Source organism: Tachyglossus aculeatus, chromosome 11 (assembly GCF_015852505.1).
Source record: "Tachyglossus aculeatus isolate mTacAcu1 chromosome 11, mTacAcu1.pri, whole genome shotgun sequence".
Lineage (NCBI taxonomy): Eukaryota > Metazoa > Chordata > Mammalia > Monotremata > Tachyglossidae > Tachyglossus > Tachyglossus aculeatus.
Genome location: NC_052076.1, coordinates 1,282,452 through 1,309,163, shown reverse-complemented (window position 1 = coordinate 1,309,163; position 26,712 = coordinate 1,282,452). Strand labels below are relative to the sequence as shown.

At 59.7% G+C, this 26,712-nt stretch overlaps 1 protein-coding gene across 4 annotated transcripts in view; it reads left to right on the top strand.

Annotated features, from left to right (window-relative positions):
• The window catches only part of CAMK2B (calcium/calmodulin dependent protein kinase II beta), an 81,856-nt gene that overhangs the window by 33,879 nt on the left and 21,265 nt on the right, over positions 1 to 26,712 (top strand). For 3 of the 4 annotated variants that reach the window (XM_038754702.1, XM_038754703.1, XM_038754705.1), the window contains exons 6-16: positions 7,300 to 7,372; positions 9,595 to 9,697; positions 9,807 to 9,890; positions 10,382 to 10,476; positions 10,960 to 11,082; positions 11,270 to 11,353; positions 12,107 to 12,149; positions 14,477 to 14,551; positions 20,401 to 20,438; positions 20,951 to 21,022; positions 25,502 to 25,546. In XM_038754702.1, coding sequence (XP_038610630.1) covers positions 7,300 to 7,372; positions 9,595 to 9,697; positions 9,807 to 9,890; positions 10,382 to 10,476; positions 10,960 to 11,082; positions 11,270 to 11,353; positions 12,107 to 12,149; positions 14,477 to 14,551; positions 20,401 to 20,438; positions 20,951 to 21,022; positions 25,502 to 25,546 — 835 coding nt within the window. The remainder of the gene's footprint in view (positions 1 to 7,299; positions 7,373 to 9,594; positions 9,698 to 9,806; positions 9,891 to 10,381; positions 10,477 to 10,959; positions 11,083 to 11,269; positions 11,354 to 12,106; positions 12,150 to 14,476; positions 14,552 to 20,400; positions 20,439 to 20,950; positions 21,023 to 25,501; positions 25,547 to 26,712) is intronic. The other variant, XM_038754704.1, reaches the window with a different exon arrangement.

Below are 26,712 nucleotides of genomic sequence, written 5' to 3'. Positions count from 1 at the left end.
GCCAGGCACTGTACTAAGCGCTGGGGTGGATTCAAGCAAATCTGGTTGGACACAGTCCCTGCACCACGTGGGGCTCACAGTCTCAAGCCCCACTTTACAGGTGAGGTAACTGTGGCACAGAGACGTGAAGTTACTTGCCCAAGGTCAAACAGCAGACAAGTGGCAGAGCCGGAATTAGAACCCAGGTCCTCTGATTCCCAGACCTATGCTCTTTCCTCTAGGACACACTGCTTCTTAGTGGTTAAAAAGCAAAGATAGGTTTGCCCCTCCTCCTCTCAGGGCTGAGGGCCTCTCCATAGGGAAGAGTTCAACGGCTGGGCTTTCCCAGATCCCTCGGGGAGCAAGGGGTTGTTCTCGATTTGGAGTCTGGGGATTCCTGCCTGGCCTGGGACAGAAGGTGGGGAGAGCAGAGGGAAAGTGGGCAGCTCTATCCCCTCATCAGGGAAGTGAGGCCCGAATCCCTCGTCCCCATCCAGGAAGTGAGGCCTGAATCCCTTGTCCCCACGCAGGAAATGAGGAACGGGCAGCCCGCTGTGCCCTGCAAATGGCTCACCCCGCTGATCGTCTCTCTTGGGGGCTGTTGACTGGACTGGGGGTGGACCCCGCCCTGCTGAGAGACACCACTGGGGGCTGGAGGGAGGGCCGGGCAGTGGCTGGTCTCTGCCCAGCCACTCTCCCGGGGCATCCCAGTGACTCCATAGCCCCGGAGGCTCCTACTGCCTGCCCGCCTGCCCGGTGAGGAGTGGGGGATGTCGGCCGGCTGCTAGGTCGGGAACCCCAAGGGGTGGGGAGTGACCCAATCCAGGGGGCCAGAACCGGCCAGCCGCTGCTCTGACCGCCCTGGAGCTTCGGCCCAGCTGTGGCTCGACCCTGTCTTTGGCCCCTCAGTGGGCAGGGGTATGCAGAGCCTGTTGGTCCTGGCAGTCTGAAATCAGCACAACCCTCTTCGGGGCTCAGGGCTGGGCCGGAGGCACCCGTCTTCGGGGACGGGGAAGACGGTTGGGGTCTCTGAATTGGCTCCTTTCGGCTGCCTTGGGGAGACCCCCAGCGGGGTCAGGGCCTCTCAGCCGGAGCAGAACCGGAGACTGCACCAGCCCTCGCCCACTCCGGAGCTCTGGACTGGGAGCCCTGTCTTTGGTCCCGAAGGAAGGAGACCCCAGTTTATGGGCTGGGGAGCGGAACGCATTTCTGCTGGGTGGCTCTTTCAGCCTCATTGTCTCCTTCCGGAGTGAAGAGTTCTCTCTCCCTCCCAGTTTCTTGGGGGTGAGGGATGACTCTTGCCAGACTGGGGCTGGGTTGGGACGTCCCCGGACCATTTGAGCCCATCCTCAGCCCACCTGAGCCAGATCTGAGTCTGTTAGTGAGACTGGGGGTGAGGGGATCCAAGGGTTTCAGAGGCCAGGAGGGGTCATTCTCACACCCTGTGTAGCCCAAATGGCAGTTTGGTCTTGTGCCCCCCGCCCCCGAACTCTGTGTCCCCCCTCCCCCCGTGCCATTAACAGCCATCCGCGCACACTTTGTGATAACCTCTGTGGTCTCTGAGCTTTCAAACATTGTTTCTCTCCTTTTCTCGTCCCCCATGTCCGTCCCCACCGCCCCTCCCCTCCTGCCCGCCCCTCTCTCTTTCCCGCCGCCCCCGGGCTTGCCCTCTGCCCCTCTCCCTTCCTCTCCCTCCCTCCCCCTTCCCGATCATGGGCTTTTTCTGTTGTCCTGCTGCTCCCCCCGCCCCCTTCATCCTCCTCCTCGTCTTCCCTGCTGCGGGGGGGGCGCCTTCCTCGCCTGCCTTCGGGATGATCTCCCCCTCTTTCCCGCTCCCTTGCCCCCTTCCCCCGTTCTCCCCTCCCGTTTCCCGCCCCCTCCCCCCCCCGCCCCGTTCTGTTTTGCAGTCACTGTATCCATCAGATATTAGAAAGCGTAACTTACATTCACCACTATGCCATTGTCCACAGGGACCTGAAGGTCAGTATACCACCCCCTCCCCTTTCTCCGCCCCCCCACCGCTCCCCACCCCCGCCCCGCACTGCACTGCACTCGTACCCTCACCCTTGGGCTGGGGCTGGGGGGCGGGGGGCTTGCGCTGGTTGGCCCCATCCCAGCTGCGCTTGATTAAAGTGGAGGGAGCGCGCTGGAGCCTTCTGCAGGGGGTGGCCAAGGGCATCTGGGGCTGGTCTGCAGAGCATGGCAGAGGACAGTTGGGGCCGGTCTGCAGAGAGTGGCAGAGGGCAGTTGGGGCCGGCCTGCAGAGAGTGGCAGAGGACAGTTGGGGCCGGTCTGCAGAGAGTGGCAGAGGGCAGTTGGGGCCGGCCTGCAGAGAGTGGCAGAGGACAGTTGGGGCCGGTCTGCAGAGAGTGAAAGAGGGCAGCAGGGGCCGGTCTGCAGAAAGTGGCAGAGGGCAGTTGGGGCTGATCTGCAGGGGGAGGCCGAAGGCAACTAGGGCCGATCTGCAGTGGGCAGCAAAATGCAGCTGGGGCCAGTTGAAGGGGCGACAGAAGGCACCTGGGAGCAGCAGGGAGGCAGCCCAAGGCATTTGGGACCCATCTGCAGGGGGCAGCGGAGGGGGCTAAGGGATAGTGACAGAGGGGTCAGGGGACGGCAGGGGAGGACATCTGGAGGACCTGGCAAGAGGAACGGTGTCCGGGGTGTCCGGGCTAGGGGCCTAAAGAGGCAGCAGGAGGTGGTAGAGGATGGCTGGGGCTACTGGGAGCTTTGTGGCTTTCTGGGATCCAGGTGCACCCAGAAGGAGGCCGCGTGCTCTGGGCTGTTGAGGGGATTGGACTGGGGCCCACCTGGACCCCTTGGCGCACGGCTCTGCACCGTGAGTCCCCCGGCGGGACTTCGGGCGGTAGCCCAAGTCCTCCCGCCACCTGGCCCAGGTTCCGCCTCCGGGTCACAGCTATCGGATATACTGCTCCTTGGTGACTCCCCCAGCCTTCCTCCTCTTCTTCCTCTTCTTCACTTTTCCCGTGCGTGCTCTCTTCCCACCGGTTCATGGCTCTGGTCTGGCCGCCCCCCACCTTCCGCCGCCCCCCCCGGGGTGAATGTCACCCGCCCCCCCGCACCCTCCGCCGCCCCTGCCCCTACCAGGCCGAATGTCACCCGGCCACCTTCCCTCCTGCAGGGAGCAGCGCCGGAGGGTAGCACGATTCCGTGTTCTGGGCTCAGGAGTGACGAACGCACTGGACTAGATGCTGGGAAAGGGTACACAGGAAGGCATTCGACACCGTCCCTGTCCCCTGAGAAACTCACAGTCCCTCACTGTAGATGGGGCAGTGGGGATGACTGGAGACAGGCACAATGGGAGCAAGGGAGCATTCAAACAGCATAAAGGGCGAGGATCAGTACACAAGACACAGATTAAAAACAAAAGTCAGCAGGGGGTTGTGGCTAGAGGATCAAAATTTCAGGCTCCTTGTGATTTAGAGTCCGCAGCAATGGCTACCACAGCCACTAACTTTCAATCAATCAATCAATCGTTGGTTATTTATTGAGTGCTTACTGAGTGCAGAGCTTAGGGAAGTAAATATAACAGAGCCGGTAGACACGATCCCTATCCACAAAGATAGTGTGAGTTGCAGCGTGGCCTCAGGGAAAGAGCCTGGACCTAGGAGTCGGAGGACCTGGGTTCTAATCCTGGCTCTGCCACTTACCTGCAGTGTGATCTTGGGCTAGTCACTTCATTTCTCTGGCCTCAGTTTAAAATGGAGATTATAGCTGTGAGCCCCAGGTGGGACAGGGACTGTGTCCAATCTGATTAGCTTGTATCAAGCTAAGCAGTGTGCCTCAGTGGAAAGAGCTGAGGCTTGGGAGTCAGAGGTCGTGGGTTCTAATTCTGGCTCCACCACTTGTCAGCTGTGTGACTTTGGGCAACTCACTTCACTTCTCCACGCCTCAGTTCCCTCATCTGTAAAATGGGGATGAAGACCGTGAGCCCCCCATGGGACAACCTGATCACTTTGTAACCTCCCCAGCGCTTAGAACAGTGCTTTGCACATAGTAAATATGTAATAAAAGCCATTATTATTATTATTTTCATCAACCCCAGCACTTAGTACTATGTCTGGCACATGGTAAGTGCTTAACAAATACCAAAAAATCTAAAACAGGGGTTACAGTCTATAGCTTTCCCGAGGTTCTATAAGGCCTTATGTTGCAGGTGCTGGGGTAGCCACAGAAAGCAGCATGGGATGGGGGTCCTCTTGATGGTACAGAGGGGAGGTGGAGCCAGTGTCTGAGGAGGAAGCATGGCCAGCGGCCTGAGCAGGCCAAGGCAGGGGCCCTTGGGGTTGGGGGGAAGGCAGCCTCCTTGACTGTGGGGCAGGGGAATGGACAGCACGAAGGGAGGTGAGGCCGCTGTTTCCAGATGCTTCATTCATCCACGGCTGAGACCCTGTCCTCAGTTGGGATGTCCCCCTGCCACCTCTCATCTGGTCCCCCGGCAGAGTTGGCAGGGGGCCACGACCCCCCCCCCCCCAATCCCTTATGGAGCTGTCACCCCAGACCAGCCTGAAGAAAAGGATGGGCAGGAGAAACCGGGCAGGGGCAGGGCTGGGGCCGGACAAGGCAGGTGCTCACTGGCCACCTAGATTACCCCCGAGGCTAATCAAAGACCCCTAAAGGTTTTCTCTGATGGACATTCAGAGTCATCGGGAGTTGGGTGGCGGGGGAAGAGGAGGCGTGAGTGGAAGGCATGGGTATGACCCTCTCGGGGGAAACGTGGACAGTCTTTGGTGGACAGCCCCTGGAAGTTGCTTTCCTTTTTTCAATTTAAAGAGAGATCCAAGCAGGGCAGTTTCCAGCCAGCCAATCCCATCCTGCTTCTCAGCAGGTATAGCAACTGTAGGAAGGGCACAGGGACACGAGAGGCTACCCTGTGGGAGCCTTCTCTGACCACCGGGTGGCTGGTCATCCCCCACAGTTAGCACGGCTTACCACACAATTCGGCAGGAGAAAGACCGTGGTGGTGCAGCAGTAAAATCCTCTCTCCGTTCTCCTTAACTCTTGCCTCCTCTCTGTGGAGCAGGGAGCTGAGCACCGCCAGGAAGTGAAGCTGTCTCCCTGGAAAGTGGGCCACAGATGCACCTATAAGCAAGGAGCTGGATAACCTCCCCCATAAAACCAGGAAGCCTTTGGGCAGCCTAGCGACTCTGAAGGCTGTCTGGGATTGGAATTCAGGCCTTTTGCACCAAAGGCTGATGGTTGGTCAGTTGGTCGTGTCCTTAGCTCAAAGGTGAAGCCTGGGGGAAGTCCAGGATGTGTAACTACAGGCTTCTAATTCTGCCCAGTAGCTCATGCTGATCTTTGACCCCATTCCCCACCTGTGCCCACAGTCACCAGATTCCACAGGGCCAGATTTCGTGGGGTGGAGCTGTGTTCATGTGGAGAAAATGGTTGCCCTCTTGCTCAATGAGGCCTGGGCCGGGGTGCAGGTAGATGATTGAGTGAGACCTCAAATTCCATACTGCTTCGGGGATTGGGAGGGAAGCTCTGCGGCTCTGTGGGGACAGAGGGCACTCAGAAGAAGCAGGAACCCAGACGGGACTGCGGGGTTTGAGGTGGGGGGGAGTCATGCCAGCCCTAGAACTGGAACCAGGAGAGAGATTGGTGGGGAGCAGGAAATTAGGAGTCTCTCCTCCGGCGAGGGGTGGGGTGCTGGGGGTGGCCCAGTGGAAAATGCAGTTGGGAGAGGTCGTGCATTGAGAAATGGCAGCATCGATTGGCCATTGGCATCAAACATTACTATTTATTGAGTGCTGACTGTAGGCAGAGGGTTGTATCGGGTGTTGCCGGGTCGGGATATTGTACTGCACACCTACTGTGTTCAAGCCACTTAATTTTTTATAATGGTATTTGTTAAGTGCTTACTATGTGTGAGCCCGCTGTTGGGTAGGGACCGTCTCTATATGTTGCCAACTTGTACTTCCCAAGCCCTTAGTACAGTGCTCTGCACACAGTAAGCGCTCAATAAATACGATTGAATGAATGAATGTGCGAAGCAAAAGTGGATTCCTGTTATATGCAGAGGAGTTTACTGGGTGCCTACTGTGTGTAGAGCACCGTACCGGTGCTTACTCTGTGCACGGTACAGTTCTGAGCACCTACTTTGTGCTGAGCACTGCACTGGGTGCCTGCTGGGTTTAGTGCACTGTACTGAGTGCCTGAGGGTGCACCAGCTGTGGGCAGAACACTTGCATTGGGAGTATCCAATAGAAATGGAAGATGGGGTAGCCGACCGTCTCTCTATGTTGCCAACTTGTACTTCCCAAGCGCTTAGTACAGTGCTCTGCAGACAGTAAGCGCTCAATAAATGAGGTTGAATGAATGAATGAATGAATGAATAATGATGGCATTTACTAAGCGCTTACTATGTGCGAAGCACTGTTCTAAGCGCTGGTGGTGTCCCCGATGGTGTCCCAGCCCCTCCCCCGCCCCCAGCAGTGCCGCCGCCCCCTCCTCCCCGCCGCCCCCGCCGTGTGTAGCCCCTCCCCCGGCGTACCCCCCGCGCGGTGCTCCCCGCCGTGGCTCCGGGCTCCCCCGAGGGGCGGGAGGTTGTCCTCCCCGGGGTCCCGGGCCGGGGCCACGTGCCCTCAGGCTGCCGCCCCGTCCCCGCCGCCCCGGGCCGCTCCCGGCTCCCGGCTGTCCCGCCGCCGCCGCCGCCGCCGCCGCCGCCGGGGTCCCCCCCCCCGCCACTGCCCGCCTCGGGGGCACCATGCCGAACCGGGCCGGGGCCTCTGAGCCCCGACACCCAGCCCTCGTTTTGGGGGGCCCGGGGAAGGCCGGCCTCGCCGCCGCCTCCGGACCGGCTCCTCCTCCGCCCGCGGGCTCCCTCCATCCACGATGCGCTCGGCCTCTCCCTCCGGGAGCCGGGGGCCGGGGGCCGGGGCCGGGGGCCTCGTCTCTCGCCGGCTTTCACGCCCACCCGGGGCCCGGGAGAAGGTCCGGGGATAACGGGGTTTCCCTGCTGGCCGGGAGATTCCCGAGCCGACCAGGGGAAGGACCCCTGGGCTCAGCCTTCCCGCGCCCCGCGCCCCTCCCCCGGACAGACGGACACCCCAGACCCCACTCCCGTGGGAGGCCTGGGCCTGAGCTCGAGCCGGAGGTCAGGAGGAGGCCCGACTCCTCTAGGCCCGTCCCGTCCCGTCCCTTCCTCCTCCTCCTCCTCCTCCTGCCGTCCCCATTCTCCTGCTCCTCTCCGGCCCCTTTCCCCTTTCCCCCTTTCCCCCTTTTTCCCCTCCGGCCCCCCGCCCTCGTGGCCGTTCCCGCGCCCCGCGCACTAACCCGCCCCCTGGTGTTTGCATGCAGTCATTGCATCCAGCAGATCCTGGAGGCCGTTCTCCATTGTCACCAAATGGGGGTCGTCCACAGAGACCTCAAGGTGAGTTTTCTAGCCCGCTGCTCTGTCCGTCCGTCCGTCCGTCCGTCTGTCGTCCGTCCGTCTCTGTATGGTGCATGTCGGAGGCGGGCCCGGAGCCAGGCCGGAGGGGCGCAGGCGGCCGGCACGCCCCCCAGGGGGGTCCCGCGGCTCCCGGCAGTGTCCCGGGGGCCGGTCCCGGAGGCCGCGAGCTGGGGCCCGGAGTCTTGGCGATGCGCGCCGGGGGAGCGTGGAGCGTGTGGGGTCCATTTCCGCGGGGATGGCGGGGCGCCGGGGGGCGGGGGTCCGAGGGGGTCCTGGGCAGCAACGCGACCCCCGGACGTTCCCCCGGTTGCGGCTCCGCCTGGGCCACCGGCGGGGCTGTCGGGGCTGGGCGCTGCCCCTGGTACTGAGCGCGGGGAGATGCCCAGGGAAGAGTTCAGGGCCTTGGCCGGCGGCGGGCCGCCCCTCCGGCCCACGGCCTCCTGTAGCCCCTTGACCCGCCAGCGCAGGGCGGGCCGAAGCCTGGGGGAGCGGGGAGCGGGGGGCGGGGGTCTCTGCTTAGCACCCATGGGACGTCGTGGTGGTCGGGGAGCTGGGCCGTCCAGGATGGGGGATCGGCCGGCGAGGTGGGAAGACCCGCCCTCTCCCACGAGGCCGGCCGGGGCCCGGGGACTCAAGTAGTTAGGGGCCTGAGGGCGAGGGGCTGGAGGGGCGGGCTCTGGGCGGGAGGGGGGCACATGGGACAACTGGGTGACCCCACCCCCCAGGGACTCGGGTGGAGGGCAGGGGTAACCGCTGCGTGTGCCTGTGTCCCGTCCGATTCGGTCCTGTCCGGTCCGGTCCGGCCGTCTGTTCTTCGTCCCGCCGCGACTGCGCCGTGTCCCGGCCGAGCCCAGCCTCTCGGGGCCCGCCCTGTCACCTGGAGGGAGCGGGGCTGGGAGCGGCCCGAGTCTGGGCGGAGTCTTGCGGGGCGGGGGCTGGGGGCTGGAGGCTCTCCTCACCCCTGCAGCCCCCTTCTCCCCCACCCCGGTCCCCTCCGGGGACGTCGGGCCGGGTGGGGTCGGCGTCGTCCTCCGCCGGGGTCAGCCCCCCGGCCTCCGGCCCCCGGCCCGGTCCCCGACTTGGCGGGTCTCCTGCAGGCCCCAGCCGCCGCCCTGCCTTCCTCGGGGCCCGAGGGGCGGCCTGGGGTCCGAGAAGCGGGCGCTGATGGCCGCAGTCGGGGCTGGCGGGGCCCCCGGGAGCATCGGCGTCCTGGGGCCCAGAACCCCGCCAGAAGCCCCCGGGGGGCGGCTTGGCACCGGCTCCGGTCGGGGCCCGCGCGGACGCCCCTCGGGCCTGGACCCTCCCGCCCAGGTTGACGGGCAGCAGCCCCCCGCGCCCCCGGAAGCCACGGCCCCAGTGGTCCCGCCTTGGCCCAGCCTAGCCGGGTCGAACCGGGCCCGGGCGCAGCTGGCGGCGGGGCAGTGAGGTCCGTGGAGGCCTCCGCAGTCCTCGTGGCCGCGGGGACGGGTACCGGGGACACCGAGAGTGGCTCTGACAGGCATGGACTGCTGGAGTCTTGGGCTGCCCGGTTCGGCCCGGCCCGGCCCAGGCCCGCGGGATCCGGCTTCCGGGTTTTGGGTGTGGGGGGCGGGGCGGATGGAAGACCCTAACCCTCCAACCTTCCATCACAAACTGTGTTTTGTCTTCCCTCTCTTCCCCTTCTATCCCTCTCCCTTCTCCTCTCTCCCCCGCCGTTTCTCCCCTTTCCCACTCCTTTCTCCCCTCCCTCTCTTTTTTCTCCTCCCTCCTCTCTCCCCTCCCCTCTTCCCTCTCCTTCTTCCTCTTCCCTCTCCTTCCTCCCCTCTTCCCTCTCCTTCCTCCCTTCTTCCCTCTCTTTCCTCCTCTTCCCTCTCCCTCCTCTTCCCTCTCCTTCCTCCCTCTTTCCTCCTTTCCTTCCTCCTCTCTTTCCTTCTCTCTTCCCTCTTCTCTTCTCTCTCCTTCCTCCTCCACTCTCCTATCTTCTCTCTCCATCCCACTCTCTTCCCTTTCCTTCCTACCTCTCCCCTCTCCTTCCTCTTTTCTTCCCTCTCCCCTCCCTCTTCTCTCCTGTCTCCCTCTTCTCCCTTCCCATGCCCCTACTCCTCTTCCCTTCCCTCCTCTCCTCTTTCCCTCCCTCCCATCTCTCTCCCCTTCTCCTGGCCCGCCCCCTCTCCCTCTCTCTCCCTCTCTCTCCCTCTCACCTTGCCCCCTGTCCCCCGCAGCCGGAGAATCTTCTCCTGGCCAGCAAGTGCAAGGGGGCTGCGGTGAAGCTGGCGGATTTCGGGCTGGCTATCGAGGTGCAGGGGGACCAGCAGGCGTGGTTCGGTGAGTGGGTGGCGCGAGGGGGTCAGATGGCGGCCATGCGTGGGGGGCTTCGGATTTCGAGATAGGGTAGGCGGCCCGGCTGACCTTTCCCCCACCTGTCCCGGTGCAGGGTTTGCCGGGACTCCGGGCTACCTGTCCCCTGAGGTTCTACGGAAAGAAGCCTACGGGAAGCCGGTGGACATCTGGGCCTGTGGTGAGGAAGGGGGACCAGAAGGGCGATAGCGCGGGCAGGGGATTTGGGGAGGCCCGGGGGAGGATGCATGGAGGCATTGCTGCCCTCCCCTCGACATCCGCTACAGTGCGCCGCTCTGCCCTCAGCTGCCACCCAGCACAGCCCTCCTTGTACAGTAGGTACCCAGCAGAGTGCTCTGCCTGTAGCAGTTGCCAAGCAAAGCAGTCTCCCCACAGTAGGAGCCCAGTAAAGTTCTCTGCACCTAGTGGGTGCCCAGCACAGTGTTCCACACACAAGGACTGGGCCTGAGAGGAGGAAGCTCCTCCGGGGTTCCTGATCCCGGTTCCGGGGGGAGGAGAGGGGTAGGGAAAGGGGGGGAGTCACACGACCAGCAGCCGTTGGCCTCCGGGCACTGGGGCCTCCACCCTCTCTGGTCCTGGGGATCGAGGTGCCCGTGCCATGCCAGGTGCCACCCCGGGTGCTCAGTACAGTGTGGCCGTGCATCTTCCCAGGGGTCATCTTGTACATCCTCCTGGTGGGCTATCCACCCTTCTGGGATGAAGACCAGCACAAGCTGTACCAGCAGATCAAGGCCGGCGCCTATGACGTGAGTCCCCTCCCCTGCTGGGCCCAGGCCAGAGGGGCCTGTGGCAAAGTCACAGTGGGCCCCTGACAGTCACCATTTCATTGAGGGTGGACAGGGCAGGGGAACGGTCAGTCACATCCCCCCACCCCCAATCTGGGAAATGGGGGCACTGGCCACGTTCCCCTCCCACAGCTGGGAAGTGGGGACACTGGTCTCCATCACCTCCTTGGAGCCCCAGCCTCAGTTCCCCCCCTTCCCCCCAGAGCAGCTCTCCTTGGGCCCCAGGCCCACTGTCCTGGGGGATAATCCATACTTCTCTGGTCCCCCTTCCTGCCCCTCCCTTCCTAGGTGGTCCCTGAGGTCCTGTTTCCCTGGCAAGAGCAGAAGCTATACACTCCCTGGCATCCCCCTCCCCCATGCCTGCCCTTGGGGGCCATGGGGTCCAGGAGTGAGGCTCAGGGTCTGTCTGATCGTGCCTCCCCCGCTGACCCCTGCCTCCTCTAGTTCCCGTCCCCGGAGTGGGACACAGTCACACCGGAAGCAAAAAATCTCATCAACCAGATGTTGACCATCAACCCGGCCAAACGAATCACAGCCCACGAGGCCCTGAAACACCCATGGGTCTGCGTAAGTGTCCGGCAGGGCAGCTCGGGGCACGGAGTTCTGAGGGGCGGAGGGGAGGATCCCGGGGGCGGGGGTGGGGCTCTTGGGGGGCGTGTCAGGGGGTTGGGTCCCCGCCCCCACGCTCGGCCCACCTCCCCGCCCCGATGGCACTGAGAACCCCCTCTCCCCCTCACCCCTTCCCCATCCACAGCAACGCTCCACGGTGGCATCTATGATGCACAGACAGGAGACTGTGGAGTGCCTGAAGAAGTTCAATGCCCGGAGAAAGCTCAAGGTACGGCGAGCTCTGCCCCAAACAGGGGCTCGGATCCTGGGACCCTTCTCTTAAACTCGCAGCCCCGCTGGTGAACCCGGAGCCCCTCGGGTCTCATCCCCGCGTTCAGCCCCGAACTGGCCTGGTGTCAGAGGGACGCCGCTGGGTCAGCGTGGGTCTCTGGGCCCCCGGGAAGCTTCCGGGATGTCCCCGAGCGGATCAGTGATTTTCTCCAGGATGCCCGGTGGTCCTAACGGGTTGCAGTTGTGCTGCGTGGACCAGCAGAGGAGTGAAGAGCCAAGGGAGGGGGGATGAGGGCGGGGCCGCGGCCCTGGATAATTTGGGGGTGGGCTGTTCTGCTCTGCCCCCAACAGAGAGGTACTTCTGCCCTGGCAGAGGTGGCTGCTGTGTTTGTTTTGTTGAACTTTAGTGGTCAGTTCCTCTTGATGTCCCCCGGGTGTCTATCCAACCAATTGGTCAATTACAACAGTATTGCCTGAACATCTGCTGTGTGCAGAGCACTGAACTGAGCGCCGGGGAGAGGACGGTAGAGTTAGGAGACACGATCCCTGCCCTCAGGGAGCTGACAGTCTACTGGGTGTGAGCGCTATACTGAGTGCTGGCTCCTTCCCAGACACCATCAGCTCTGGATTCTCTCTCTCTCCTCCCCAGGCACGTTCTGCTGTGGGGCAGTGGGGGGCGGGGGGCGGGGGGCTGGTTTGGTCCGACCGGGTCTAACTGATGGGCATTTCCCGCCTGTCTGTTCTCCCTCAGGGTGCCATCCTCACCACCATGCTGGCCACAAGGAACTTCTCAGGTGAGGCCCTTCCCTCTGCCACCAGGCAAGAAATGAGGCAGCGGGTGGCAGCCCCGGTTCTCTTCCACCAGGAGAGGCCAAGAGTGAATCTGGGGCGATGTGGGGGTGTGACTGGGGCAAGTATGTGGGTGGCGAGGCCTCTTCTCTGCAATGCCACCTGGCAGCCTTGCTCTGCTCCAGTCCTTAACGATTGATCAGTCAGTCAGCGCTATCCATTCAGGGCCTTCTGTTTTTTGGTGTGTGGAATTTGTTCAAAGCGCTTATTATGTGCCAGGCACTGTACTAAGTGCTGGGATGGACACAAGCGAATTGAGTTGGACACAGTCCCTATCCTACATGCGGGTCACAGTCTTAATCTCCATTTTCCAAATGAGGGAACTAACTGAGGCCCAGAGAAGTGAAGCGACTTGCCCAAGGTTGCACAGCAGACGAGTGGCAGAGCCGGAATTAGAACCCAGGTCCTTCTGACTTCCAGCCCTGTGCTCTAACCACTAGGTCACACTGCTTCTCTACTGTATGCACAACACTGTCCTGCTTGTGGCAAAGTGTAGCGCTTCACTGTTCTGGGCCCCTACTGTGTGCTGAGTGCTGGGCCGGTAGCCTTCTGCCTGCAGAGCTCTGTACTAGGGGCATGGGTGCTGTAGTGGACACCTTTTGGATCAAGAACGTGGAATTAGTTGGTTTTGATATTTATTAACTGTGTATTGGTGGCAAGCACCGTGACAAGTTCTGGGACATATGTAAGGTAATCAGCTCCCACACAGTCCCTGTCCCGTGCCATCTAACTTCCAATATGTCCTGAGCGCTGGTGAGTGCAGAGCACTGTACTGGGCAACTGCTGTGTGCAGAGCATTATACTGGACACCTACTGCATACCAAGCACTGTGCAGAGCACTGTACTGAGCACCTACTGTGTACAGAGCACCGTGTAGAGCACTGTCCTGTGTGCAGAGTGCTGTACTAAGGCCCTGAGAGAGAACAGTGGACGTTCCAGGCGAACTCCAGCCCTGTTTCCACCAACACCCCTGGTCCTCCCCCTCTCCGCCTCCCAGCTACCCTGGTCTGGGCACTTAGGTAACATCGGCCGTGGCTCCTGTGGGGAGAGGGAGGGGAAGTCTCCTGAGTGTTCTAACCCTAGCCTATCCATTCAAAGCTACCTGGGCCTCCCTGCCTCCCTCCCTCCCTCTTTCCTTCCTGGCAGCACATCCCTGTATTCCCCAGCCTCCCCTCTGGGGTTGTCCTCCTTGGGCCTCCCCTCCCCTCCCCTCCCTTCTTCTTCCCTCCCCTCCCCTCCTCCACCTTCCCCTTCCCTCTCCCTTCTCCCCTCCTCTGCCCTCCCTTCTCCTCCTTTCCCTTCTTCACCCACTTCCTTCTCCTCTACCCCCCTTCTCCTCCCCTCCCCTCTCCTCCTTTCCCTTTCCTCCCCTCCCTCTTCTCCTCCCTTCCCTTTTCTCCCCTCCCTCTTCTCCTCCCCTCCCCTCCCTTGCCCTGCCCTGTCCTGTGGCCTTGGCCGCCGGGGTGGTGTGTTGGGTGGAGGCCTGCAGGTTTCTGAGGTGTCCAGGTGTGTGTGGTGACGGGGGGGTGGCCCCCAGAGGTTCCTGTTTGTGTGGGAGCGGGGGGCTGGGGGGTGATCGTGGCTGATTCAGACAGGGGTTGGGGGGGTCGAAGGGGTGAGGGGCAGCTGATGGGAAGCCCCGATCCTTGGCTGAGGACTGGCTCTTCCCGGAGCTCCGGACCGAGTCTTCCCTCCTCTCCTCTCTTCTCCCCTCCCCTGCCCCCTCCCCCGCCCTCGGAGGTCCGGGAGAGTTAGGGGTCCCCGGTACCGGAGCCGGGGCCACAAGGCGGGGTTGGGGCAGACCGGCGCTGAGGGCGAGGTCTTGTGGGCCGTCTCCCTGCCCCACCGACAGGCTTTCTCCGTTTCTTCTCCGGTAGCTGAGGGTCATTTTCCCTTCCAATCGCACAGCCCCCTCTTCCTCGGCCCCACTAGCCCGGCCCCAGGAGGAGCCCCCCTCCCACCTCACCACGCCCCCCGGGGACGCCCGATCACCTCACCACGCGACAGGGACCCCGGGCTTGGGCAGGTCGCCTCTCCCACCTGAACTGGAACTCTAATCTTCTTCTGCTTCCTTTGTTTCTCTCTCTCTCTTTCTCTCTCTCTTTCTCTCTCCCTCTCTCTCTCTCTCCTTTCCTTATCTGTCCGTGTCTGTCCCTCTGACCCCCATTCCTTTCTGTCCGCCCCCCACCATGGCTCCCTCCGTCCCTTCCTCCGTCCGTCCGTCCTTCCGTCCGTCCCCTCGCCTTGTGCCCTGGTGTCCCGGGGCGGGCAGTGGGCCGGCAGACCACCGCTCCAGCCACAATGTCGGCCGCAGCTTCCAGTCCCACCATGGGGCTGGTGGAACAAGGTAGACGAGTCCTGAGAGAATCCCTGCCCCACACGCTGCCCCCCATGCTGCCCCCCTCGCTGCTCTTCGCACCCCACCACCGTTTCTCCCTGCTGTCCCCTGGCTCCTGTCGCCGCCTCCAGGCAGCTGACCGCATGCCCAACCCCAACCCCCACCATTCCCCGAACCTTGCTGTGCCCCCTCGCTGCCTCCTCTGCTCCCCCAATTCCGTCGTTGCCCCCCCCTCCCGCCCCTGCCGCTCCCACGCCGACAGCTGAGCACGTGCCACCCGCGCTCCCTCCGCCCCTTCCCCCATTGCCCCTTCCGGCAAGGCTGCCTGGAGAAAGATAGGAGGGAGACCCTTCCTCACCTCCCTCCCACCTCTGCAGCCCCCATGCCCCAGACCGGTGACTCAGGACCCCTGTTCGGCTCTGGGGACCCTCCTCCCACACCAGAGAGGGACAGGGGGGCCCTACCCAGGGCTCTGCTGCCATCCCGAAGGAGAATTGGGGATGGGGGGTGGGGGCTGCTGGAAGAGGAAGGAGAGCAGGGAGAAAGGCATTTTCAGGGACCTAGGGCCCTCCAACAGCCTGGAGCTGACCACCATTGAGTTGGGATCTCAAAGATCTTTTCCGCTTCCTGCCTGCATCTTATCCCTCTAAGCCCCATCCTGGACCTGCCCTTAGCTCCTGCTTGGCTTGGCTGGAAATCGGGGTGGCCTGGTTGTGGTGGGAAGGTCGGGAGCAACGTTAGGCTGGGGCCTCCCTCTTTGGTAAACCTTTGGGATCAAATGCACGACCTTTGATCCTGTCTTCAGGCCCCCGTAGAACTGGGGTCCAGAGGTCCTCACCTCTAGCCGATGCTGGGGTCACCCCAAGTGGTCAGGCTGCTCCTGGCACTGCCTGTGATGCCTGGAACTTTGACAGGGTGACCCTCATGTTCACTGGGGTTGTGCTGGGGAGGGGGTGAGGATGGGCGGGGTTTGGATGCCGGGGGTGCCATTTGGGGACCTGGGGCTGGGGACTTCCCCCCGTCCCCTGGGGCAGCACGGTTTCCCATCTTGGATCCAAAGTGGATCTGTCCTTCTGGGAGGACGTGCCATAGGAATTCCGGTCCGTCTCCTCGGCAGTTGGGAAAGAGGCAGAATTTTGCCGTGGAAGCCCAGCGGAACAGTCAGACCTTCGGGCCCTGTCCGGCTCCCGGGAAACTGGGTAAAACAGTGGGAATGAGCAGCTTCCATGGCCCTCTGCTGCATGGAAGACCCACCGACGGGGGAGGACCCGATCTTCCAGACCCGCCGGGGAGAGGACCTGGACCTGAAGCCGGATCGAGGCTGCCAATGGACTGGAGCTCCTTAAAGAGCCCCTGAGAAGATGGTCCAGACCAGGAGCTTCTTCCAGACCCATCAGGGTGAAACCCGGACCTGGATTGCCGCTGCTTTTGGACAGGAGTTTCTTTCAGACCCGCCAGGGTGAGGATGTGGACCTGGATCCAGGCCATCGACGGATGGAGCATTTTCCAGATCTGCACCTAGGCCTGGACCATGGCTGACAATGGACCGGACCTGGACCCCTGCCGCCCTGGAACACCCTTTAGACCCTGGGGAGAGAGCTGGGACTCAGATCATGGAGCAGACGGATGGTAGCTTCTTCCAGACCCAGTGGGGAGAGAACCTTGTCCTGGAGCAAAGCTGCTGATGGATTGCAACTTCTTCCAGAAAGGCCAGGGAGAAAACTGGGACATGGATCACTGCTGCCAACTGATTGGAGCTTCATACCCTCGCGGGAGAAGATCTGGACCTGGGCCACATCTGCTGATGGACCGGAGCTTCTTTTAGGCCTGATGGAGAGAACCAGACCTGGATCTGGACCTGAACCATGGCTGCCAAGGGACCAAACCTGGATGACAGCTGCCATTGGACTGGAAGGCCTTCCAGACCTGCTGGAGAGAACCTGGGCCTGGATCATGGCCACCAACGAACCGGCACTTCTTCCAGAATCACTGGGGAGAGTCAGTTAATCAATCGATCAATCAATAGTATTTATTGAGCACTTACTGTGTGCATTTCACTGTACTAAGTGCTTGAGAGAGTACAGTATAACAATATAACAGACACATTCCACATGCACAGTGAGTTTACAGTCTAAAGGACCTGGACTTTAGCCACAGTTACCTTGCCCTCAGGCAGAGCGAAGGTGGGGAAGGAATCTGGCAGGTGCTGGCTGTCTGCCAGACAGATGGTTTGGGGAAGAGCTATGTGTCCAGGATCCTTAACCTCCCTCCCTCACACTTCGGCATCCCCCTTAGTGACGGGATGGGTCAGAGCAGGGGGTCCCAGTGAGGCAGCCTGGGCCGCTCTGAGGCGCAGAAGCCAGAGGGTCTTCTCTCCTCTCTTCCCTGCCCTTCCCTCCCCGCCCCGTTTTGGCTAGCCCCGGAGCAGCCTCCCTCTTCAGTAGCTCCCCAGTGGTAGAGCTGGCAGGGAACAGAAGGCGGTGGCTACCAGTTTGGGGGGTTTTGGGCAAGCAGTTCCCATGGGTACCTTGGACACCTGGTCTGGGAAAGGAGGAGGCCCGGGGAGGTCAGATGGCAAAAAAGGAAAGGAGACCTGTGCAGCCATTCCTGTGCAAGGCAAATCCAGGAATGCACTTTGCTGGGCTGGCGGTTGGAGGCGGTGGGTTAAATGCCTCACTCAGGCATTCCCCCTCCTGGACCCCCTACCCCACTGGGCTGAGCTGGGAGCAGTTCCCACCTCCGTGGGGTTCCCAGAGGCCAGCCACTTTATAGAGCTCCTAGATCTGGAGAGGAGAGGAAGAACTGGGTGAACTCAATCAATCAATGGTATTTATTGAGTACTTACTCTGTGCAGAGCATTGTACTTAAACACTTGGGAAAGTACATTGCAATAGAATTAGTGGACACATTCCCAGCCCATAACTAGCTTACAGTCTAGAGGTGAAGGCAGAAGTTAATATAAATAAATAACTTATAATATATAATTTAAAGATACATACATAATTGTTGTGGGGCTGGGGGTGGGGAAAATATCAAATGTCCAAAGGTCACAGATCTAAGTGCATAGATGACACAGAAGGGAGAGCAAGCCTGGGAAAAGAGGACTTATTCGGCGAAGGCCTCTTGGAGGAGATCAATCAATCATTTTTATTGAGCACTTACAGTGTGCAGCACTTGGGAGAGTACAATATAACAACAGAACAGTGTTGGTAAACAAGTTCCCTGTCCACAGTGAACTTACAGAAGAAGTGAGGGTTTATTCATTTCATTCATTCAATCATATTTATTGAGCACTTACTGTGTGCAGAGCACTGTACTAAGCGCTTGGGAAGTACAAGTCAGCAACATAGAAAGACGGTCCCTACCCAACAGCGGGCTCACAGTCTAGAAGGGGGAGACAGACAACAAAACAAAACGTATTAACAAAATAAAATAAATAGAATAAATATGTACAAGTAAAATAGAGTAATAAATACGTAAAAACATATATACATACATACAGGTGCTGTGGGGAGGGGAAGGAGGTAAGACGGGGGGGATGGGGAGAGGGAGGATGGGGAGGGGGAGGAGGGGGAGAGGAAGGCGGGGGCTCAGTCTGGAAAGGCCTCCTGGAGGAGGTGAGCTTTCAATAAGGCTTTGAAAATCGGGAGAGTCATTGTCTGTTGGACAGGAAAAGGGAAAGTGTTCCAGGACAGAGGCAGGATGTGGGTGAGAGATGGGTGGCAGTGAGTAGGTTGCCGTTTAAAGGAGCCAAGTTTGCAGGCTGGGTAGTAGTAGGAGAGAAGCATAATGAGGTCAGGCAAGGTCTAGGTGACCGAGTGTTTTTAAAGCCGATGGTAAGGAGGTTCTGTTCGATGTGGGCAACTACTGGAGGCTTTCGAGGAGGGGGAAACATGGATTAAACGTTTTTGTAGAAAAATGATCCAGACAGCAGAATGGGGAGACAGGAGGCAGGGAGATCAGTGAGGAGGTAGATGCAATAGTCAAGGTGGGGTAAAATTAAGTGCTTGGATCAGCATGGTAGCAGTTTGGACAGAGAGGAAAGGGCAGATGTTGGCAATGTTGTGAAGGTAGAACTGATAGGATTTGGTGACATTGAATATGCAGCTGGAATGAAAGAGATGAATCGGGTGCAACGCCAAGGTTATGGGCTTATGAGATAGGGCAGATAGTGGTATTGTCTACAGTGATGGGAAAGACAGGGAGAGAACAGGGTTTGGGTGGAAAGATAAGGAGTTCAGTTTTGGACATTTTTAGTCCCTGGAATGGAATCCCTCTAATGATATTTTCATGACATTTGTTAAGTGCTTACTATGTATAAAGCACTGTTCTAAGCACTAGGTAGATTCAAGGCTATCAGGTTGGACACAGTCCCTGTCCCACTTGGGGCTCACAGTCTAAACAGGAGGGAGTAGGATTCAATCCCCATTTTACAGTTGAGGAAACTGAGGCACAGAAAAGTTAAATGACTTGGCCAAGGTCAAACAGCCAGCAGTTGGCAGAGCTGGGATTAGAACTCAGGTCCTCTGACTCCCAGGCCTGTGCTCTTTCCATTAGATTGTGCTGCTTCTCATATGATAATAACATATACTAATTATTATTATATGGTGGTATTTATTAAACGCTCACTATGTGCCAAGCACCGTACTAAGTGCTTGGGTAGATACAAGATAATAGATCAGACATACAGTCCTTGTCCCACATGGGGCTCATAGCCTAACGGGGAGGGAGAAAAGATAACCAGTCCCCATTTTACAGATGAGGAAACTGAGACACAGAGCAGTTCATTGACTTGCCCGAGTTCACACAGCAGGAAGGTGGCAGGATTGGGATTAGAACTCAGGTCCTGACTCTCAGGCCCCAACTCTTTCCACTAGATCATGCTTCTTCTCCAGAGGGATATTCTGCCTTCTTCACCTCCACCCGCTCATCTCGCTGCTCCGCCTGCCCTGCCCCCGGCCTCCCCCTCGAAGCCTGCCCTGCCTGTCCTCCAGTCAAGGACCGGCAGGGCCTCGGGGCCCCACGGTGGTCCCCATTGTGACATTCTCCAAAGGCACCCTCCCAACACCCCTATACCTGAGTTCTTTAGTCTGGCAGGTGCTCCCTGCTTCAAACCAGGGGCTTGGCAGAGTGGGAGTGGGTGGGGAGTGGGGGAGAAGACGCCATGGGGCGAGGAGGGAGGGCACGGCCCACCCTACTTGCTGTCCCGGACAGGGCGGCCCTGAGCTTCTGGAAACTTTGCTGTCGTCCTACGCCAACGGTCTTCTTTTCTTTCTTCCCTTGTCCTCGCTCCTGCCCCTCCTGTCACCTGCCCATATCTTTCCTTTCCTGCAAGGTAAGCTGACGTTTTATTGTGGTTTTGGAGCTCGCACCTCCCAGGGCCCGGGGCAGGGATCTAGCAGCGGCAGGCAGGGGAGCAAGAGGGAACGAAGGGGCCAAGCATCTGATCGGCTTCAGCTGTCTCCAAATTGGGGAGGCCGGTTGATGTGGAATACACTAAACACGCATTTTCCGCCCTTCATCCTCCCTCTCCTTTCTCCCTCCCACCCTCCTTGACTCTCTTGGTAGGTGGGTGGGGGTCACTCTCAGGTCTGAGTCCAGAGCCTAGCAGCCCCCCTACCCTTCCTCCCCAGTCCATCCACCATACTTCCTCTGCAGACCCACCCTGGGGGTGACTGGGTGGGGGCCGGCTAGCAGCTGAGGCTGACCATCCCGCCGGGATGTGGGCTGTGAGACCTTCCGGCCGCAGCCCATCCCACTGTCCTGCCATTGGTTGTGGCGGGACTCTCATCGGGGAAGGTCTGGGAGGGGAAACCCCACCAACATTGACATCTTCTCTTTCCCTCCCCATGAAGCAGCCAAGAGTCTGCTGAACAAGAAAGCAGATGGGGTCAAGGTGAGGCCCCGGACCATTCCCGCCTCCCCCCTCCCCCGTGCCCCCTCTGGGTCCGGCGGGTGGGATTGGCCCCTGGAGCCGGGGATCAGTGTTGGGGGGTCGGCTCTAGGATCCAGCTGTAGCCTAGCTCTGATCGGGACCCCCCTTCTGTCCCTGGCGTGTGTGGGGGGGTCTAGCCTCCCCTTTGGTGGGGGTTGGGGACTTTGGTTGCCCCACAGTTGCTGTCCCTGGTAGGGTCTCTGGCACCTGCTGGTTTCCAGGACCACCCAACGGGCCAGGGCCTTGACAACGTACCGCAGGGTGCAGGGCGGTGGGGCGGGGGGGCGGGGGGAAGATTGGAGCCTCTCATGGGGCCGAAATTGGATGCTGCTTCTTCAAATCCTCTCTCTGTTTCTGTCGGTGTCTCTGTCTCTCTCCATCTCGGTACCTTGCTCTGTGTCTTTGTATCTCTCTGTTCCTCCCTCCGTCTCTGTGTATCTCTATGTTTTTCTCCTCCTCCTCCTCTGCCTCAGCCTCAGACAAACAGCACCAAGAACAGTGGTGGTGCCACCAGCCCTAAAGGAAGCCTCCCTCCAGCTGCCCTGGTATGGAATAACCTGGCTGTCCCTCCCCGTGCGGCCCCCTCCCCTGCTTCCCCTTAGTCAGGATGGGGCCAGCCTGGGGAGGGAGAGAGAAAGAGAGAGAGAGAGAGAGAGAGAGAGAGAGAGAGAGAGAGAGAGTGTGTGTGTGTGTGTGTGTGTGTGTAATCCAGGCCACAGCCCAGCCAGGCCTCCCCCAATCCCAAGGACATAGCCCCATGGGCCCTCAATTTCAGGCTGCGGGGGTGGGGGGTGGGGGTCTGCTGGGCAGCCCAGACCTTCAGTGTCCAGCAGCTAGCATTAGCTGGGCTGGAGAAGGGCCTAATCTATGACTCCTGTGCCCCAAGTCCCAGATGGAGCCTGGGAACTGTGGACTCCAGGCAGGGCATACTTGGAAGAGAAGACAGAAGGGGGTCTTGGGTTGGGAAGGAAGGAGAGCAGAGAGGAGGGTGGGAAGAAGAGGGAGGAGGGTGGGAAGAAGAGGAAGGAGGGGGTAAAATCCACCCCAAAGGGAGGAGCAGGTGCCCTGCCTGGCATCTGGGAAATTCCTGGGCAGAATGCCTCTGGTTCCCAAGCTCCTGCTCCTGTACCCTGTCCAGCCTTCTTCACCCTCCCCACTCCCACCCCGCCCCCTCGGGGCTTGTGGCTTCCATGAGTCTGTGCCCGGCTGGAGCAAGAATGGAAATGAGTTAGCTGTGGCCATGGGCGGCAGGCTTTGTTCTCCTTGAGAGACAAACAACTGCGACAAGGATGCCCTCTTGCTCCTTGTCCCTCGTCCCCAGAGCTGGGCAGGCAGAGATCCAACCTTCTCCACACAATCCTTGGCTCTGGAGCATTTGGGATTTGATGCCAACCAGTTTGACACAATTGATTCTTACCAGAACTGCAGAGTTGACTTGTAGAGAGCTAATTGCCTGGGCTAGCAACTAATTGTGACATCTTTTGAGTGCTTATCATGTGCCAAGCACTGCACTAAGCACTGGGGTAGATGAAAAATGATAATCAGTCCCTGTCCCAAAGAGTAGAGACTTGGGAGAATGGGTATTGAATCCCCATTTTACAGATGTGGAAACTGAGGTACAGAGAAGGTAAGTGATTTGCCCAAGGTCACACGGTGGGCAGATGGCAGAGCCGGAATTAGAACCTAGATTCTCTGACTAGCAGGTCTGTGTTCTTTCCACTAGGCCATGTTGTTTCTCAGGAACCATTTCTGGTTCCTCTGTTATCCAGACTGCACAAACTGGGGACAGACAGGGGTGGTACAGTGCTCTGAGGCTGGTAAAGGGTTGGGTCTATATCTGCAAGGCTGCCTTTGCCACCTCCCATAACGCAGTGGTTTTATAAACGTTCTGTGGTCAAATGAGTCGAGACCTGCTAAGCCATGGGCTCCCTGGAAACTCTCCCTCTGAGTTTCAGGCCCACACATGATTTCCTCCCTCCAAGCAGAATTGTACCATGGCTGGAAACCTGGAGTGGCAGGCCCTCCTCCTTGCTCCTGGGTTGCTTTGGGAACCCTGGCACCCCTTGGATGGGAGTGGCTGGCTGACGAGCTCTGCTGTGCCAGAGGGAGCAGTCACCAGCTGGGATGGGAAGATAACCAAGAGCTCAATTACTGGAGGAGCAGGGTACCAGAGTATGGGTGGTGGTCATGGGAAATATTGGGGGTGATCTCCCATAGGGGAGTAGTACACACCGAGTATCCTTTTAGAAGTCAGGAAGCTGTGAGCCTAGACCCCACTGGCCAAGTAAAACTTCTTACCCAGAGTCCCTGCCCACAGGCTGCTGGGCCAGGGCCCAGGAGAGATGACCTATGCCCCAGGCCCCTAGAATTGGGAGAGGAGACTTCTCTGCCGTCCTTCCCATTTCCAGGTCCCCAGAAGGGAAATCCTCAAACTCCCTGTCCTGCCCCCAAATTTCAGCACCAGAGGTTTTTGGGAACGGTCTGGGCCACTGGGAGGATTCTCTCCTGTCCTCAGTGAACCCCACACCCAGGCTTCGTAGGCCTGGGCTGACAGTCACAAGCAGAGCAGGGAGGTGAGAGGCTGGGGCCAGGAGCCCCAAACTATCCAAGCCAGACTGTCTAGCTCCCAGAAGCAGCCACCAGACTTTATCTCCAGTCTGCCCTTCATCATGCTCAGGTTCCCAAGCAGGGCCTTCTATGGTCCAGGGAGGCACCCTGCTACAGAAAAGGTATCCCCGTTTTACAGTTAAGGAAACTGAGGCACAGAGAAGTGAAGTAACTTGCCGAAGATCAAACAGCAAACAATTGGCTAGAGCCAGGATTAGAACCCAGGTCCTTTTGATTCTCAGACCCATGCTCTCTCCAGCAGGCCAGAGATGAGGTGAAGCCCCGTGACATTCATGGACTTGAGCAAAGGGCAGCCTGCTCCCCCAAAATGCACTTGCGCGTGCACACGTGCACATATACCCACAAAAACATACATCCTCTATGTGGACAGCCTCTAGCTGGGTTTCCCCCAAGGGGATGGGATCCTAGATGAGTAGCGTGGACTGCCCTGGTCAACCCCGGTCCCAAAGGACTGGCCAGCACCCTCGACAAGTTGCCACTGAGGTGGGTTTCAGCCACACCGGGCACTCGGTCTTCAGACTTCCGCGTCCTGGAGGTCTAGAGAGGAGCGGGAGCCCGGTTATCTTCTCTGGGCGTTGACTCAAAGCTAGAACACCAGTCACCCCGCAAGGCATTAGGACAGACGTTGGGACCTTCTTATATCGAGGCTTCTCCTCGCTTGGCCCCGAGGCCAGATGCTCATAGACAGGGACGTTTTCTCAGGTTGCCGAGCTCCTGAGCCTGCTGGCTTTGTTATGCCGCGGCTTTTGTGGCCAGGGGTAGGGGCGTCAGAGTATGCTGACCCTCCGTTCTACCTCAGCCCTCCTACAGGTGAGCGGGGGAGGCTGGGTGGTAGAGGATTTACCTGCAACAACGATGCTTCTGCAGAGGGTACAAAAAGTCTGAAGCCCACTATTGTTCTTTTTAATGGTATTTGTTAAGTACTTACTCTGTTCCAGGCACTGTACTAAGTGCTGGGGTAGATATAAGATAATCAGGTTGGACACAGTCCACACCTACAAGGGACTCACAGTCTTAATCCCCATTTTACAGATGAGATAGTTGAGGCACAGAGAAGTGAAGTGGCTAGCCAAGGTCACTCAGCAACCAAGTGGCAGAGCTGGGTTGAGAACCCAGGTCCTCTGACCCTCAGGTCTGTGCTTGTTCCACCAGGCCACGTTGCTTCTCCAGTCCCCAAAGCCTTGTCCTAGGGATCCAGAGTACATAGGGGAGCCTCTTGATTAAACTGCTGCCTTGGACCGACCAAGCTCCTGGCGGCAGCGCCTGCTGCCCTTGTGGCCAAGTCCTCTGGCCACATGCCCCGGGCCTGCTGCCCCCACAGCTCACCACCTGGAGCTTGCCCTATTTCCACCAGGGGCTGGCAGGGGGTGCGGCCAGCCTCTTGCCACTGGAGTAGGAGGCCATATGGACACAGCTGATGAGGAGCGAGAAGGGGTAGGGAGATCTGAGTGGAAGGCTCTTGGGCTTCAGATCAGGCTCAGCAGTAGTGCAGGGCTCTATTCCCAGTGTTTGGGAGACTTCCCGAAGCTCGAGAGGTGCTCTCTTCTCCCAGGGAGCTTACTCTCTGCCCCTGGGCCTGGGAAGGGGAATCCAGCTAAGGGAGGAGCTGGCCGGCCCAGGACTGGTCCTCCGAGCTCTGCAGGACTGGGAGATGGGGGTGGCATGGGAGCATTGGGTGTGGATGTGGAGTGGCCGGGCGAAGGGCAGGGGGCCCAAGGTCAGTCCACCACCTGGAGGGCTCAGGGATTCCACCTGTCATTGCTTCCATCGCTGGGGAGGCCTGGGCCCATCGCTGCTGCCGATGCTGGGCCCAGCTGGGCCAGAGGCAGTGGGGGGCCTGGATGGGCTCCAGCTCCGGTGCTCTGGGGTAGCAGCGATCCATAAGCCTCCTTCCGCTCCCAGCAGCAGATCCGCCCTCCGCGCCCATAACATGGAATGCTTCTCCTTCTCTGCCCCTCCTCCCCACTTCTTCCTCCTCCTCCTCCTCCTCCTTCTCTTCCCCTTCTCCCTCCTCCCACCAGCAGCCTTTCTACCTCCGCCTTCTAGCCTACCCCGGCTCCCTGGCTCTCAAGGCAAGGTTCATTGCCTCCCTGGGCCTGGCCACTTGGCCATCCTGGCCTTGTTCATGGTGGCCCCATCCCAGGTTTCCCTCCCTGGTTTACTGGGCCATTTTCTTTTTTAAATCATTGCCCTCTTGCTGGACTACTCACAGTTGACTTTTCCTTTTCAATTCCTACCCCTTCCTGCCCTCACTTTCTCCTCTCTCTCCTCCAGGCTCTGCCCCCTTCCCTCTCTCAGCCTCTCTCTCTCACTAGCTCGCTCTCCTCGATGACTTCACCCCTTTCCTCTCTCACTGTCTCTCTCCTTCCTTCCTGTGTCTCCTTCTTCCTCTTTAGGAGCCTCAAACCACTGTTATCCACAACCCGGTGGACGGGATTAAGGTACTGCCACCTCCTCTCTCTCCTTCTCCTCTCCCCCTGCAGGCCCCCTCTTGGGAGTTTCCAGTGATGGGGGCAGTTGGAGGCAGTCTGCTCGTGGCCTGACAGGGTCAATTCCCATCTCAAGGACTCCTGGGAGCATGTCTCCTCTGTCCCCAGTTTTGGCTAGGCTGGACCAGGGACCCATGGAGCTGAGAGGGCTGGTGAGGCTGGGCTGGGCGACCCCCAGGGGTATGCCGAGATAGAGAAAGGCAGACTCAGGACTTGGGGCACCTCAAAATCTCTGTTGGCTGAGCTTGCAGCCCCCCAGTGCCACAGCTTGTAGGAGGGTTGAAGGGAAGGTTTCCCCTGCGTCCCCCCCCCCCCGCCCGGAGTCCTGTCTGGCTCTGCCCTGGAGTGACTATAGCTCATGGTATGCCCCAGAATGCCCCTCCAGGTCCCTAGAGGCCGAAACTTGTGGTCCTTCAAGCCTCCTGGCACCGGCCTGTTGGGGACGAGGGCAGGGAACTCTCAGGGAAAGGAATCGGGAGTCCCTTCCAGCTATGGAGATCTCAGTCCGGGTCACCTGTCCAGCCTGGGGCTGGCAGAGAGGAGGCTTAGCCAGCTGTCCAGTCTGGCTCTGAGGCTCAGCTCTGGGCACGCCCCGTCACACCACCGGCAGGGACGGAGGGCACCCAGGCCCCGGGTGGAGAGGTAGGCACCCCAGGCACCCTGCTCCCCTGGCCCCACAATGGAACCCTCCCGCCCCCTTCTTTGAAACAGTCCTGCCGGCAGAATTTCTTTTTCCTCTCTGCTTCTGCTCTGCTCCGTCCATCACTCACGTTTCAGCACATCGGCATTCCCATTCCAGGAGTTGGTAGGGAGGCCAGGTGGCCACTGGGCAGGGGGAGGAGGCAGGGAGGGAGCAAGGCATCCAGCAGCTCTGACCAAGCGGAAGGCCCAGTGTTGGGGATTTGGGGTCGGAATTCTCCTGATGGCCTGTTTCTTGGCTGAGCTGACTGGGCCCCTGGGCCCCTGCTTCATGGGTGGGGGCTCTGGGGTGGCTGATCCTGCCTGCCCCTTCCTGTGCCCTTGCTTTTGGGAAGAGTGACCTCTGTTTGGGCAAACTGGCCTGGTGACACTTCTGACATCCATGCACACTCACAATTGTATCCATATGCACACTCATA